Source organism: Mirounga angustirostris, unplaced genomic scaffold (genome assembly GCF_029215605.1).
Source record: "Mirounga angustirostris isolate CCGP_5_RB_7025 unplaced genomic scaffold, mMirAng1.0.hap1 SCAF_2, whole genome shotgun sequence".
Classification (NCBI taxonomy): Eukaryota; Metazoa; Chordata; class Mammalia; order Carnivora; family Phocidae; genus Mirounga; species Mirounga angustirostris.
This window is the reverse complement of record NW_026991710.1, coordinates 136,945,483-136,963,074: the sequence shown is the minus strand read 5'-3', so window position 1 is coordinate 136,963,074 and position 17,592 is coordinate 136,945,483. Positions and strand designations below refer to the sequence as shown.

Genomic DNA, 17,592 nt, shown 5'->3' with positions numbered 1-17,592 from the left:
CCAGCAGCCTCATAACCACCTTCAGGTGAGGGTCTTTCCTCACCAAAGCCAATCTGAACAGGCAGGACGAGTTTGACTGTTCCCTCAAATATGCAGAAACCAATGCCAAGTCAAAAGAAACATTAAAAGGCAAACAAACAAACAAACAAAACAGATTTAAAAAATGACACTACCCAAGGCACACAATGATTTTCCAGTAATTAATCCCAAGGAAATGGAGATTTATGAAATACTTGAAAAGGAATACAAAATAATTATTTTAAGGAAGCTCAGTGAGATTCAGTGGACCACAGATACACAATCTGGTGATGTCAGGAAAATAATGCATAAACAAAATGATAAGTTCAATAAAAAATCATAAAAAATAACTATACAGATTTATACAGATTTTGATCTTGGTAATCATTCCATGATATATGTATTTGTGTGTGTGTGCGTGTATTTGTTTATATATATGTATGTCTATATATATATTATATATATATCTTATATATATTATATATATGTATCATCACATTATACATATTAAATATATACAATTATATTTGTCAACTATTCTTCAATAACGTTGAAAAAAGTAAACAATTGTAAACATAATGCCCTAGGCCTCACTCACCTTTCAGTTAAAATTAGGCTGATACTATAATAGTTGCTATCACCCACGTGCCCAAGCAGGAATGAAAATCCTATCAAATATACTTCTCCTTATTTTAGGGATATCTCACTTGGGGAGTTCATCTTTTTAAAATGGCAATTTAACCCATGGTTTTGGCTCTGATCTCATGTAATCACATTTGATTGAGAATGTTGCTGTGTATACTATGGTTATCATCCCCTAGAGACCTCCATAAAACTGTAGGTAGAGGATGTAAGTAGGGGAAGCTAGACCATGACTTTTGGTCACCTCAATGAGATAATATATGTAAAGCACTTAAACATTTCTTGCCATGTAGTAAGACTAATATGTGTTTTAATCTTCCCCTCTCCCCCTTCCCCTCAGGCTCCACTCTTCCCTCTAGCATCCCCTCCCCCTTTCTCTATTTTTATTCTTAAGCCTTAGTCTTCTTTTCATAGACACTTGCAACGAATCTCTCCACCCATGCTTATCCAAGCAATGGTTGCATTTATGCTTAGAGACCATCTATTGACCTCCGTTGTGCTTATCTTCCCTATCAAGTCCCTCCCTTGGTTGCCTGTGCCCAGAGTATCTTATACTTTGGGATATTTGGCTATAAGTCTTCATATTTTCTACATTGCAGGATGTAACTTTTTTTTTGTACAAAGTATATTTTCAATAAAAATGTTAGCTATTGGTAGTCTCAGTAAAATTTATATTACTAGAAAAAGCATACTATACCCCATTGGAAATTTAAAAATCAAATCATTAGATTCTTATAACAAAAATAAGTTAGGATCCATTTAGAGACTTAATAAGTTATAAATTTAAATATATTGAGGGATAAACATAAAGTGGAAAGAATTCTAATGCAAATGTGTGCATTTTAAATAATACAACTTAACTAATTTCCATGTCAGCATCATTAATTAATTAGTGATTTGTATTTCTATTTATTCCAAATCCTTTAATTAGTGATTTGTGTTAGGAAAACCATCATTATTTTTCACACTCCAAAAACACACTGTGAAAACTGTTATAATAATTGGCATGTTTATTTAATTTATATGGCTCTTTACCAGATAGCTTTAGCTATAACACTTGAGTAGGCATAAATTTTCTTCTGGAAATGGGAGAGAAGTTTCTTGAATATGTTTTTATATAATCCTCATGTTTAAAGAAGTATGTAGTTGAGCTATGCTTACCTATTCACTATTTCTCCCAAAGGATTAAATATTTTACAATTCTGTGCTTTTGCACAGCTTAATACTCTTTTCCACAGCAAATTAGTTTAGTACTCTTTCTTAGCTCAAGCAACAATTTTCACGGTGAGTTCTCCCTTTGCTCCCTATGCCTCAGCATAGACAATTGCTCCTCCCATTCTTGTTTCCAGGTCATCCTATAAGTTTTTTTATCATTGTTTTATAATTAATAGCTATTAGTCTCTCCAGATAGAACATGAACTTCTGAGATCAGAAATTTATGTTATCTAGGGGTGCCTGGGTGAATTAGTAGGTTAAGCGTCTGCCTTCTGCTCAGGTCATGATCTCAGGGTCCTGGGATGGAGTCCCGCAACAGGCTCCCTGCTCAGCAGGGAGTCTGCTTGTCCCTCTGCTCCTACCCCCACTTGTTTTCTCTCTCTCTGTCTCTCTCTCAAATAAATAAATAAAATCATTAAAAAAAAGGAATTTACGTTATCTATACTTCATTCCTATCTTATACCATAGTGCTGGCCATGTATATTCCAAACAAACCTATATTCAGGGAGTGAATATATGTTGATATATGTTGATACCTTAATGTGATCATAAGATTAATATGTTCTAATTATACTTTGAATTTCTTCACATATTAATGAGATAAATGGATAAAGCCAGTTAGAATGTATATTATCAATTTAAAAAATGTAATTAACTTCATTTTTTTAGAAAAAAATCAATATTTCAAAAATTAAATAGGTGTATCTTTTAGATGTTTCCATATTTATGCTGGATATCCTTCACAATGAAATATTGTCTATAATACATAATTAAAATTGTCAAAAACTTTTTTTTAATATATGTTCTTTCCATTTCAAAATTATAGCTTCGAAAAAAGTGGCCCATCAACATATGTTAATTTTAGATTTTCCCCATATTTCAACTCAAAGTCTAATAGTGTAAAACAATGATGTTGTAAGAAGGGACTACAGAATTATCACTTTTATTTTAAGATTGTAGGTTAGATAAAAGAACATTTTTTTCCTAGTGATTTTTAAATACTCAAATCTTACACATTGTAAAATAAATAAGTAATTTTATACTTTATATGGAAAGGGGTACTCATATATGTGTGCATCATGTATGGAGATTTTAGTGAGTGCTTTCTCCTTTGATTATTTATCTTATGAGTCTGCATTATTTTCTATCTAACATGTTTCACTACCTAATTCCTCAATTTCTGCAGGCTGATTTTTCTGCCCTAAATGCCCATAATTCCTTCACGTAGTTAAATCCTGCTCATCTTTTAAGATCCAGTTTGTTTGTGTCTTTCATGAATATATGAACCAAAGATGTCTTTTGTGACACATTGTGAAAATTCTTATTGATTGTATTTGACATAATATCTGGTGATAGTTTATGCATACGTCTCACTCATTTAACTTAAATACATATTTAAAAAATCAGACAAAAAATATTTCTGATGTTTACATTAGATTTAAACCATGAATGTAATTCTATATTTTCCATAATAATTGATTTTATTTTAAATGTAAATACAAATAAACTTCCATCATAAAACTTCTAAATTTAATATTAAAATTATAATATTTGTAACAAAAACATAATACAAATATAATTAAATATGGATATGATTTATAAGTAAATTCAGTTCTGGTTTGCTTTTTTTTTTAAGTCTAGTGCATGTGTCTTGTTACCTTCCTTATGGACTTTAGAATTCAAAGTAATACTGAGGATATCCATCAATCCAATAACAATTTCTTTTCATCTTTTCTTCCTTAAAATCACATAAATATATCAAATGTAATATAAATCTATAATAAGAAGCAACTATGATTTTGACATTGGAATTAATGACCTCACACCAACATATTAAGCCAAATGAGAAGTAGCTCTAGATTGACAATCTATAACTTTTACAGGTCATGGTTTGAATATCTATATATCTATATCCATATCTATCCATATCAATCTGTATAATACATAACTTAGAGCAAATTGTACATATGCCATATATAACTAATATATGTAATATTTCTTTAAAATGTAAGAAAATTTCTTACTTCTTCATGAAAGGATGAAACCTACTAGTTGACCAAATATAGTAATTTTATCATCCCATTGTGCACTTAGCATGACACACTATTTCTTGTCTTCCATACACTCATAGATGCCTAACTTTGTTCAAGCTATGTCTTTTGATAGGATCCTCTCCTTCCTTTTGCTGTAGAGATCAACTACTGATTCTTACTATCTAATCTGCTCTCCCGTATATTTCCCAGTTTTCTACATTCTCAAAGCTTTCTTCCACCTAAGAAAGACTGCGTTGTTCCTTTAACTGCTCTCTAGATTTTATACATAATTCCATACACATTCCAGTAAAGGGAACATAAAATGAACAAATAAGTACATATTATTCCAGGAAGTAGCAACCTCCATGTGAAATGAATAAAAAGATAAGAAAAGCAACTAATAATGGGCGTGCTGTTTTAGAAGGGTGAAGGTTACTGGGTGTTATACACAACTGATAAATTATTGAACACTACATCCGAAACTAAAGATGTACTGTAAGTTGGCTAATTGAATTTAAATAAAAAAAAGTAGAATGGTGAAGGTTGAGGCTTATTGAGAAGGTGATATTGTATCAAGAACATGATTAAATTCTAAGGGAAGTATTTTAAATAAAAGATCAGAAGATTGATTAAACTAAGTAAGATGGAAAATTCACCATTAGAGTTTACCAAAAACATGTCTGTATCTCCAAGATTTAGGAGGCTTGATATACTGCATTTTAATTGCAACTATTTCTTATTTTCCAGGCTTTTTATAATTAAATTGCCACCAGTGAAATATGTTTTTGAGAAAGTGTGTGCATATGTGTGTGTGTGTATGTGCACACATGTGTGCATTGAGGGCCTCAGGGAGGGAGCTCATGTGTTCATGGGTATGCATGCTTCAGAATAGAAGAGATTTGCTACAAGATTTGGTGGAGTAGTTCTGCTGAAACTCTCCTATTCTCAGCTTCCATGAATTTACTATTACTTAATATTAAGTATAAATATTACTTAATAGCCCTAATATAAAAGATCCCTTAGTGGCCACCACTGGAGGATGTTAGTGAATCAATTCATTATTTTGAACACTAGCAAACTAAAGAGAAGAATCAAGTATTTACTTTTCCTTTATTATCTGTATCCATTGTGGAACGTAATAATAGAAGAAGTTTCTCTTTATAAAAGTATTCCAACCAATACATGAAGAAAGAATGATAGAATTAAAATATCAACATTTTATAGTAGGTTTAGACATTAATCATCAAAAGCTGCTAATATCACAAAAAGAGAGATAATCAGACATTAGGTGACTCCAGAGAGGAGAACACACCACCTCCTACAAAGTGGTCTTGCCAAAACAAACAAACAGACAAATAAACAAGCAAGCAAACATGCAAACAAGCAAAAAAACAAAAGCTACAGTAACAAAAAAAATAAAAAATAAAAAATAAAAAAAATAAGCCTGAGTCTAATTAAACCCGTAGATCCAACTATTAGTTCACAAGATACAGAAGACAGAGGACACCATCAGGATGAAATCGGGAAAATCCAGATTGTAGGAAACTCTGGAGACAAGTGACGTGATTTCTCAAAAATAAATTGAGAGGAAAACAAGATGAAAGGGGATCCTATGGATTAAAAGGGACATCAAGGACATATCAATTGCAAGTGTTGGTCTGATTTGGATACTTTAAACTATAAAAAAAATATGACTTTTCTGGGATGTTTGGAAATTTGAAAAAAAAACTTTAATATTTTACATTTTAACCACCTAGCACATGGAAATAAACAAAGATATATATATCTATAGATATATAGGTATATACATTGAACATGAGCATGGTGCTGCAAATCAACATTTCACAACTTTTGTTTGGTGGTATTTGTCTGGTAAACAATAATTGCATCAGAGAGAAGGGAAGAATCCTGAGAAGAAATTTAAACTAGGCAGTCTTCTAAATTAATAATCTTCACCTTCATGTTTGTTTACCACCAAAATTTATTTTTGTATATCCTTTCTTTCCATTCATTGATTATTTTCACTGTTAGGATCTATTTGTCTTTATTCTTGACTTTAAAATTATATACATTTACCTTAACTTCTATAGCATTACTGTATATATATGCATTATATAAAAATATATATGTAAATACAATACAAATAAATACAAATACAAAAGAACTTGCAGAAAATATTTCTAATCACATTTTATGTGTGCTGCGTGTTAGACTATTAATATATATAATGATTCAGCTTTGGTGAATGATGACATCTACTTCAGCAACAAGTATGGATCATATGGATTGTGAGCAAGATTACTTTAGCCAGGACACATCACTTTTGGATACTACAGACTTATTTGTCTCTTTTGTTAACATTTAAATTTTAAGATTCATTATGGACTTGATTAAATATGCCAGTAAAACTATTCTGTTCATTTGACTTTTCTTAAATCCCCAGACTGACGGTTTGTTTTGTTTTCTCAGCACATGATCAACCTAAACACAGTTTGAGTGTGCTTTTTTATACATTTTAGGCAATGAAAAATAAATAAATAAAAGTACTTTTCTCCCCCCATGACTTTAAAGAAAATCTATAGTCCCTCAGAATGTGCCACCCATTCAACTAAGGCATTGATATGTTTAAGGGTGAGTCCTTAAGTAGAAAATAACTTTTTAATATTATGTTACTTATGTAGGTAGCATGGCCTTACCATATGCCTTTTAATTAATGGCCAAATGCAAACCAAGTCACATGGGGCTGAGGGAAAACAATAACCTAGAAATCTTTTCTTATCACTCCCATATTGGAGGGGGAAAGATGCTGCATTTTACAGATGTTCCCCACGTCCTTCATGTAGTATAGACGTTATTTTTATGTACATTTAAAGAAAGACTAAGTACATTCTCCCAAAGTAGAGGGAGAATTGTTTTACCTCTAAGGGACTAATTCCACTGTACTTGCACTTGCTTCATTCTTATATCCTTCTATGTGAAGGGAAGCCTATGGGATGACCAAAAGGCACATAATTAGCCTCATTAATCTGGGGACATGCATAGGCAAATTTAAAATAACAGTATCCATGGGTATTACTTGTATGAGGTTTATGTCTTTTTTTTCAAGTGATTTAAGCTTTATAGTATGGAATAAGAGGACAGTTCACTGTCTAATGTTTATAACTCAATGCTGTTATGATGGAAATGATTCACTTAGTATTTAGATGGTTTCTTCTCTTTCTAGAGACCTTGTACTTCTTAGTAAGAAGGAAGGAACCAAGTAAACTGTGTTTGAAGATACTGTGGCCAGACATTTAATTTTAGTGCTTGATAAAGAGAGATCAATTTTTATGTTAGAGGCATCATGAGATGTTAGTAAATGCCATGCTAAAATGCAAACACTAGATAAGAAACATTCTTAATAATATCTTCTAGAGTGATAGCATTCTGCCCTTAAATGGTACTAACAACCTATGCATTAGTGTTATTTGCTATAGTCTTGTTTGCCTAGATGCTTTAGGACCACTGCATCTCATTTTAGAAATTACTGTGTACCCCAACATGACTTAATTTTATACTGGCTTAGCTAAATTCCATTTATTATGTTGTATTTTTTTTAATATTTAAGACATTATGTTATACAATCATGCGTTCCTTCTGAATCCACACTACTGCCCAGATTGTCTTTGCCAATCTCTATCATACTGTCTGCAATGATCTATTTACTCATTTCTATCATTGAGCTGGATTTCATGGAGTCTATTTGTGTAATTACTATAGCACTTTGGGATTCTTCCAAGAAATCGTGTAGTACAAAGTAGAACACAAGTGGTTTGCTATTATTTAATTTTGATATGTAGCCAAGATACATTTTTTACTTTAAGACAGGATCAACTGATCAGAAAATCTTTTGAAAGAATATTAAAATTGAGTTATACCAAGGGATTGGCATTCTACCTTTGCAGACAAGGTCTACATTTTCTTAATGTAAGAATGTTTTTCAAATGTATCATGAGGGCAGGGTAACAAATCTTTCTGACCTCTTAGGAGTTCTCACATAATTATATAATCACAATTTTCTCCTTAACATTTCCCCATTAAAAAATTAACATTTAAAACATGAAGTAATAGTTTATAAAATAAAATTGTGGAAAGTATATTGCCAGGTGAATAATGCAACATTTTAGTCATAGAAGCAAGTTGGAATAGTTATTACTTTGAAAATCCTAAATAATGCTTATTAAATATCTACTGACATGTTCTAATACAAGTTTTGCAGTGAATGAAGAAGTTTATTTTTTTTCTTACTTTGCAGGTTTGTTATTCTTCTCAGTCCATTAAATTAATTTGTTTTTTTCTTTAAATACATGCTTCTTGAACATTTCCAGTTTATAGAATATTTAAGGCTATTTTCATTGGTAATTTATGATTATATACAATTGTATAAATAGAGAATTAGGTTTTAACAAAAAATATAATAAGATATAATATCAGTGAGTATTAAGCCTATTTGCCTATAATTAAAATAAAGCTAATATCAGTGTCATACAAACTTATTATGGCAAATCCCAATTAGGATTTTGACAATAACAAGCTGTCCTATTCACCTACTCTCATAAAAAGCAGTACATTTAAAATCATCTCTATCTCCTCAAATTTCTGAGAAATCATCCTACTTCACCACTCATCTGACTCCTTCTAATAGATAAAGAAAACAAATCCTCACAGACTAAATATTTAAAATTAATCAGATCAAACCTATCAATTTCTTGCATCTATGACCCCACTTTCTGTGCCTACCTGTTATATTGGAGGAACTGGTTCTCCTCCTATCTAAATGTCTCCACTTATATTCAATGTCACATTCAATAACTTTATGAAATCCATCATATCATCTCTCCCTGTTATCATAATCCTCTCCATTTCTACTATGTATCTCCCATCATTTATACATTCTCAATTCTCACTGATTTAAATAATATAAAACTAAAGATGAAACAAAGAGATGAACAAAAACCAAACACGATACCTATATGAATTTCACTTAATCACCAGTCACACACCACCCCAGGCCTTTCCTTCCTATGCATTTTTCTCCCATTACATTTTTACTATGTCATACATTTCTCAATTTCCCTCTCCTTCCTTGAGTAACTTCAGTTTTACTTCCAAACACATAACACCACAAAAACGTGTTTTTTTGAAGTCAATGATTCCATCTATGCCACTTTTTTTTTTTTTAAGAGAGAGAGAGAGCACGCGAGTGAGTGGGGGTGGGGGAGGAGGGACAAAGGGAGAAGGATAGAAAGAATCTTAAGCAGGCCTGAGGTGAGGCTCCAGCTCAGGACCCTGAGATCATGACCTGAGCTGGAATCAAGAGTCAAACGCTTAACCGGCTGTGGGCCCTTAACCCAGGAGACCCTCTACCACTTTTTCTAATGGGCATTGCCTTGGATATAATCGTACTTGATCTGTCAGAAGAATTCTATGCTATTGAAAATCTCCCCCTACATAATATATTCCCTGGGATTCCATGATTCCATGCCCCCTTTTTTTTCCTCCTATAATTTGTCTATCCTTCTATTCTCTTCTGTTGACTAATTCACTTTATATTTTTCTTATATTGTTTCCAATCCTTAGTTCTAGATCATTCAACTCTACTATATGTTCTCCAGATGCAGTGCTGATGATTTATACACATGGTGGTGATTTCTAAATTTATATGTCTTGCTGAAATATCTCCCATGAGTTCCAAACATTTTAACCATCTGCCTACTTTGCATCCTCAGAGTGATATTTAAAGTAAAATCAAAGTCAGAATATTCAAACATAAAACCCATGAAAAATTCAGGCTCTTTACTCTTAAAAGACAGAGTAGATAAGGATTACTTTAAGTGTCTGAGTAACTGAGGGAGAGATGAGGAAGATGAAGAAGATGAGAAAGGTGGTGAAAGAAGTAAGGGAAGATCAGAAGTTCAATTCTGGATGTGATAAGTAAGCTGTTACTAGATATCCAAGTAGAGATGTCAAAAATACAGTTAAATACACGAGGCTGAAGTTCAATGGTGAGAATTGGCCAGAGATATAAATTTGAGAGTCCTTAGGAAAAGGATGGTGGTTAAGGCCAGAAGACTAAATAAGATCACCAAAGGAATGAAGTATATATGGAAGAAAGGGAAGGGCTCAATGTTTAGGAAACCAGTGTTTAGAAATTGAGATGAGGAGCAATCAGTAAAGCAGTTGGGGAAAGGGTGGTCAGACAACAAGAGAAAAATTCACAGAGTGAGACAGTATTAGAAATCAAGTGATGAAGTATAAAAGTGTTTTTTTTTTTTGGATACCTTTCTCATCTTAGAGGCAACTTCATCCTTCTAGTGACTCAGATCCTTGAAATCACCCTCATCTATCCTGTATCTCATACCCCAAATTTATTCTATTGGCAGTTCTGATATTCCAACTGCACTGCTATCACACTGTTCTGTGCCATTATCACCTCCCACCTGAATTACTGCTAGTCTTAATAGCCAGAATGATTCTATCTAAATGCAGTTCAGATAATGTTACTCCTCTGAGAAGAAACTTACAATGTTTTCTCAGCTGTCTCAGTGTAAGAGCCAAAGATCTAACAAATGCCCCAGGCGCTGGTCTATCTAACACTTATTGGCTCCCATATTGCATTTCCTACCAAACTCCCCTTACTTAGTCTAGTCTAGTCACACTGGCCTCCTTGGTAGTTTTGACAATGCCAAGAACTTTTGTACCTAAGGAAGCGTGTGATTGTTTTTCTCTCCTAGAATATATTTCCCCCAGATCAATCCTCGGAATATCCTCTCATCTCATTTAAAATTTTATTCAAAATTCATTTTATCAGTTGTTAGACATTTGGGGTCTTTCCATAATTTGGCTATTGTTGATAATGCTGCTATAAAAAGTGGGGTGCATGTACTCCTTTGAATCTGTATTTTTGTACCCTTTGAGTAAATACATAGTAGTGCAATGCTGGGTTATAAGGTAGTTCTATTTTTAACTTTTTGAGGAAACTCCATACTATTTCCAGAGTGGCTCTTGCCATTTACAATGAAATGGCTGGAGCTAGAGTGTATAATGCTCAGCGAAATAAATCAGAGAAAGACAAATACCATTTGATTTCAATTGTGTAGGAATTCAAGAAATAGAAATAACAGATGAAATAGGGGAAAGAAAGAAAAAAAAGAGACAGGTAGGCAAGAGACAGGTAGAGACTCTCATCTGTAGAGAACAAACTGAGGGTGGCTGGAGGGGAGGTGGGCAGGGGAATAGGCTAAATGGGTGAAGGGTATTAAGGAGGGCACTTGTGATGGGCACTGGGTGTTATATGTAAGTGATGAATCACTAAATTCAACTCCTGAACCTAATATTACACTATATGTTAACTAACTAAAATTTGAATAAAAACTTGAAACAATAAAAAGTCATTTTGTCATTGTAGACCCATGTAAAAATTGCAGTCACTTACTCTAAAACTACCTTTTATGGTATATCTTTTTTCTAAATAGAATTTACTAACATTTATGCAGTATGTTACTTTAAGGACACATTTTTTTTTTGTTTTGTTTGTTTTGTTTTATTTCATTTCTGTTTTATTCATCCTTTGTAGCCTTAACATCTGGAGCAGTTTCTGGCACATAAAAGCAATCTATACATATTTACTCAAAGAATAAATGACCAAATGAATGAATGAATGAATGGCAAAAGAAAAGGAGAGAGGACAGAGAGACAGATTTTTGTTTTTCATTAGCAAATATCTCTTTGGAAAGCTCAAGCTTGCTTATCTTATATGATGAAAGGATAATATATTTTTAAATCAAGTAATTTATATTTAAATTTTAGTTTTAATGAACAACAGATACTCTAAATTAAAAATAAATCAGGACTGGAAAAAATAAATTAATTAACAAAGGACAGTACAGGATCCAAAAACAAAGGCTAAGGGCACCTGGGTGGCTCAGTCGCTAAGCCTCTGCCTTCCGCTCAGGTCATGATCCCAGGATCCTGGGATCGAGCCTCACATCAGGCTCCCTGCTCAGCGGGAAGCCTGCTTCTCCCTCTCCCACTCCCCCTGCTTGTGTTCCCTCTCTCGCTATGTCTCTCTCTGTCAAATAAATAAATAAAATCTTTTAAAAAAACAAAACAAAAACAAAAACAAAAACAAAGGCTGGACAAATTAGGACAAGAGAAGTAGCACACAAAGTATTAAAGTTTAATAGAATCATACATGGATAAACATGTTCCATAAATATACATTTGTCAATATGCATTTTTATTCTCAAATCTGACTCTTAATGGATTAATGCCTGCAGCAAAGTACGTTCTTCTTATTTTTCACGGTTTTCATAAATTTTATCAAAATTTTTCGGCATTTATACATTTCTGAAGTTCTATTTATATATGTCATTTTTTATTAGAAATACATTTCAAACTTATTTTTAGTGTGAGGCCCTGAAACTTACACAGAGTAAACTATGCTTGAATATTAATTGAGAAGGTATAGAGGGCACAATTTCTACTTAAGAACTTGAAAGCAAGCTAATTCTTTTGGGGTTGCCTGGTAACTAATAAGGAGTATGTCAAATTGAAAGACAGGTCTGACTAAAGCAGCCTTTGAATAAATAATAGAACTGTTGTCAACTTTAGCCTTCGAGTAGTGAGGCAGGGACCAATTCTAAATTAAATTGAAGGAAAGACAGTTGAAACGTTTTATAGTTTTTTAGTGAATTGTCCACTATTTGCCCTTAAACTTTTTTCCTCACCAACAATTTGTGATTAATGCAGAGACATTGAAAGAAAAATCATGAAGACATGATTCAATATCTGTTGAAATTAAATGAAATGGCCTAAGGCATTTGAGAGGCATGATTATTTCCTATTCATTACCATTTATTTATTTAGGAATCCATATTAATATAATGTATTAGTTTCTCAAAGAAATATGTGTCTTGGAAGAATGATTACTACTTTGATAAAAGATTGGACCTAACTGTTTTTTAAGGTGAGATTTGTGTTACGGTGACTCCAGGGTACATGTACAACAAAATATCTTGACAAGTCTTTAGTTACCATGATCTGTTATATCAGGCTGTTGATCACATACTCATAGATTTTGACTTATTTCTGTTTTAATTCCAGCAGGAAAAGAGTCAAGACAGTTCAAGAATCAAAGGTAAGAGATGACTGTTTTAAGATCATAGTTTCATCAATTCATGTAAGTATAGAAGAAGAAAAAAATTGACTGAGCTTTGAAAATATAACTAAAAATGAGAAAACATTAAGAACTTAAAATCTTCAATGTGGTTTTAAAGCCATTGTGAGCCCTTTGGGAATTCTTCAAGGTCACTGGGGATCCTCTACTGAGATTTCCTTTCTTCATAGAGTGCTGTTGGAAACTTCCACATAATTTTCTGTTGACTCTCTGAATTGTTCTCATGGAATTCCTCCATCGGTCATTGTCCATAAGAGTTGGTGTTCTGTTATATCTATGATTTAGCAGATGAACTTTAAAAAATATGTCTCATGGAAAACCAAGCACTGCTATCTCATTTTACTTTCTATGAAAAAGCAAGACAATATTTATATGTTAAAATTTGGTGGTAGCTTAATGGCATAGTACACTCTAGTCAGACATAAGGAAACTCTTTTCCCCACAATGACATTCTTATGTTTTGATGTTTATTGTTGAAATAATAAATTGCTCTAGGTAGATTATAATCCTACAGCAAAAGGTTTCCATTAATTTGTGCTCCTGCTGATCATAATCATGAAATTTAACAAGTTTTTCCTGGGTTAATCCTTCTGGCCTCTCCCTTCAGGTGCTGGCCCTTCTTATTGTACAAGTTGGACATCCTCACCCACCTATCCCTTTCCGGTAGTATTTAGTCATGAGCCCGACTATGGAATGAAGGACAATTTCTCTATGTCCTTCCATCCTGTTTCGCATAGAAAGATAGGTTTATTTTTACTGTACTTTTTTTAGAGTTCTACAAAACCAAAACAAACCAAAATTTAAAAAAAATGTGGAGAAGTTACCAAGTTTACACTTACACTTCTGAAAAGATGAAAGGGCAGTTATTCTTCTGAGGGTCTCTAAATTGACGACATCAGTCTTGCTTACTAATAACAAATCCGAATATAATCTCTGCACATTTCTCTGCAACCAACTAAATTACACAATTTGTTTTCCATGTTTGGTTATCTGTGTGTGTCTGTATTACTGAAGAATATGAAAAGACATACTTTTTTATTTTGCTAGGTATATTTTATTCAAATGAATTATGTAAGACTGCCCTTCCAGGGATTCCCAAACTGTTTGTGTTCTTTCTCAGCAAAATGAAGTATGTCTTGTTATTTTATATGTGAAATTATTACACTTATTTATCCTCAAAGCACTCATATCAACTCAAAGTTTCATACCTTTGTGTTGCAAAAGGGAATTTCTATTCCAAGGTGTCCTGTATGATGTGCATTTAAATGATATATACATTTTAAGCATACTGAGTATGCATCTTCCTTCTCAAGAAGGGTCCCGGTGTTTCAGGTTAATCTTAAATCATATTTATAATTCTGTTATACTTGAAATAAGTTTAGTATAGCTTTCTTCTTGATGTTTTATTATCTTGGGATATATAAATCCTATCATCTGAAGTAGTGGAAATTATGTTTTTTCAACTACTGCCTAGGAACATGTTTTCTTTTATAATGTAATAAAATTTTGAGATGATGCTTGCCACTTCTTTCACCGTTATTGGCTGACACATGTTTCAGAACTCTCACATTATGGCTTCTAGGCTACTGAGTTGTAAGTAAATCAGAGACATACTGTTTTGTCAGGATCTGTTCCCTAACTCTGTTTAGAACTGAGTATTTTTCTTGACTGTTTATGGGAATCATCTTGAAATGTCGTTTTACTGGAAATTATAAATGGCCACTAAAAATGTCTCTAGGGGCACTTGAGTGGCCCAGGCAGTAAGTGTCTTCCTTCAGCTCAGGTCATGGTCTCAGGGTCCTGGAATCGAGCCCCATATTGGGCTCCCTGCTTAGTGGGGAGTCTGCTTCTCCCTCTGCCTTACCTCCTGCTTATGCTCTTTCTCTCGTGCTGTCTCTCTCAAATAAATAAATAAAATCTTTAAAAAAGTCTTAAATGTCAATATTAAGAAAAAAAGAATTGAATAAAAGCAATAGCTTACCCATTGGTAGATGAGAAATATTCTAAAAATCAAATATTGTACATATTTTGGTAACTAATTATTGAAATGTGAGTTATGTCCTCACTTGATGTTAGTAATCAATTCTCAGCTAATAATTCCCTGGACTTCCTGAAGAACTGGTAATCTTATTTGTCAGAACATGTTTATTACATAGTCAGGAATGTATGCGGAGGAAGTCTTTAAACATATGATTTTCTGCATTCTGTACTCATTCCTGCTTATGACAATAATCCCACCCACATTATACCAGTGACCTGAAATCACATTAATGCACAAAGCAGTCCAATGACAATCGACCAGTCTTTCCTCTGTATACAGGAGATATATATTGAAATGTTTGGAAATTTGCAATTCTATCTCTGATTAATTATTTGACATGCACACATGCTCTTATTCTTTTTTTTTTAAATTTTTTTTAAAGATTTTATTTATTTAATTGACAGAGAGAGACAAAGCGAGAGAAGGAACATAAGCAGGGGGAGTGGGAGAGGGAGAAGCAGGCTTCCTGTGGAGCAGGGAGCCTGATGTGGGGCTCGATCCCAGGACTCTGGGACCATGACCTGAGCCGAAGGCAGACACTTAATGACTGAGCCACCCAGGCGCCCCACATGCTCTTATTCTAATCTTATTTTGAAATGCCATAGAATCCAATTCTTATATATTCTAAAATTATATATATATGAAATTCAACTGACAAAATGAATTTTGGTTCAATAGTTGGTATACCATCGACTTCTCAATTGATTTTCACATTTAGATTGCCTATTGTTATATGAATTAGAGCCCAACCTGTAATTAGTACACAATTTTGAGGTTTACAGTTATTTAAGATATCCTTTATTAAAATTACATTGACGATTTTAGCAGGAAAATAAAGACGGTCCTGACAAGTTTAAAAGAATGATCAACTATTCAGAAAGCCGTATTTCACACTGCTTTTCAGTGACATTACAAATATGTTAAGATAGAGTATATTATGTGTTTAAAATCCATTAAGAATTTGATAAATATTATTAGGAAATAATTTCCTTTGAAGAATGGTTCTAATATAAGGAGCAAAAGTCAGTTACCCTTTACCAATATATCTCAGGGGAGTATTTTAATTTGTGATTTGTTTATTCATTTATATTTAAGGACATTTCTCTAGAGTTCTGAGTGATAAAACAGTAACAGTTTTTGACAAAACTTAAATGATTCTTGTTTTACAAAGAGCTTAAAAATTCTGTCAGCTTATTCAAGTTTTTAATTTTCCAAAAATAATTTAAAATACGACAATCAGAAGGATAATATCACTGTGGAAAGTTTGTGTATGATTATGCTCTAGCGTGCTCCTGAGTATCTGCTTTACTCTAGCTCTGTCATTAAAAGAATGTTTGTTCCTTCACCAAAAGGATTCAGTTCTTTTATAATGCAATTTTCCCTTCCTCTATTTTCAAGTGGAAACTTTTGGCTCTTCTCATTCAGAAGTGATAAAAATAAAATATATTCCCCTTTCATAGCTGTTTATGTGTTGGGAGACACAGAGGACTAAAGTTGGTTCCCTAATAGTCACTTATATGGTATATTATTAACATCTATCTTTTGTTAAATATCTACTAGATGTCAGACACTGGGCTGAGTTTTTCTACATATATTACCTCGTTTTAATCCTCAAACACACATTATAAGGTAAGATTTAGCATTCAAACATGCCAGTATATTGAGAAATCACATCTAAAATAAATAATTCAGACCAATATTATTATCTTGTTCTATTTTTATTTATTTAATTTATTTTTTTATAAAGATTTTTATTTATTTATTCATGAGAGACAGAGAGAGAGAGGCAGAGGGAGAAGCAGGCTCCCAAGGAGCAGAGAGCCCGATGCGGGACTCGATCCCAGGACCCTGGGATCATGACCTGAGCCGAAGGCAGACGCTTAACCATCTGAGCCACCCAGGCGCCCTCATCTTGTTCTATTTTTAAATGGGTCATATTTTATTTAACCAACTTACCAATTATACATTAGGTACATTTAACATGCTGTTATTAGCAATGCTTTTGACATTTTCATGGATTTGATATATATGAATTTTATTATTTATGCATTATTTTTCTTTAATAGTATGGCGTTACAAATATTTCCCCTACTGCCAGTTTATATAAATACTGCTCAGGGCTTTGTAACTTTAAGAAAATTTTGATAATAATAGATGTGATACAGGAATGTTCTAGGGGACAGGTGTGAAAATTGTGCCAGCTTGTTCAATAAATGCTTGTGATCTTTGACAAGTGACTTAATCCTTCAGAAGTAATTTCTCTTTTATAGTTTATATTAACATAACATACCCCATGATATCAAAAGTCCTTTTACATATATGAAATTCTAAAGCTTATACTTCTATAAAGGCATTGGACAATGCTATTATTACAAACACTTATCCTTCAAAACTCTTAATTCTCAATAGGTTCTACATGGCAAATA

The 17,592-nt window shown here is 32.8% G+C and overlaps 1 protein-coding gene across 3 annotated transcripts in view; it reads left to right on the top strand.

Annotated features, from left to right (window-relative positions):
• The window catches only part of FSTL5 (follistatin like 5), a 691,608-nt gene that overhangs the window by 62,876 nt on the left and 611,140 nt on the right, over positions 1–17,592 (top strand). For 2 of the 3 annotated variants that reach the window (XM_045879364.2, XM_045879363.2), the window contains exon 2: positions 13,056–13,086. In XM_045879364.2, the coding sequence (XP_045735320.1) occupies positions 13,056–13,086 (31 nt within the window). Of the gene's footprint in view, positions 1–13,052; positions 13,087–17,592 lie in introns of all 3 variants that reach the window. The other variant, XM_045879362.2, reaches the window with a different exon arrangement.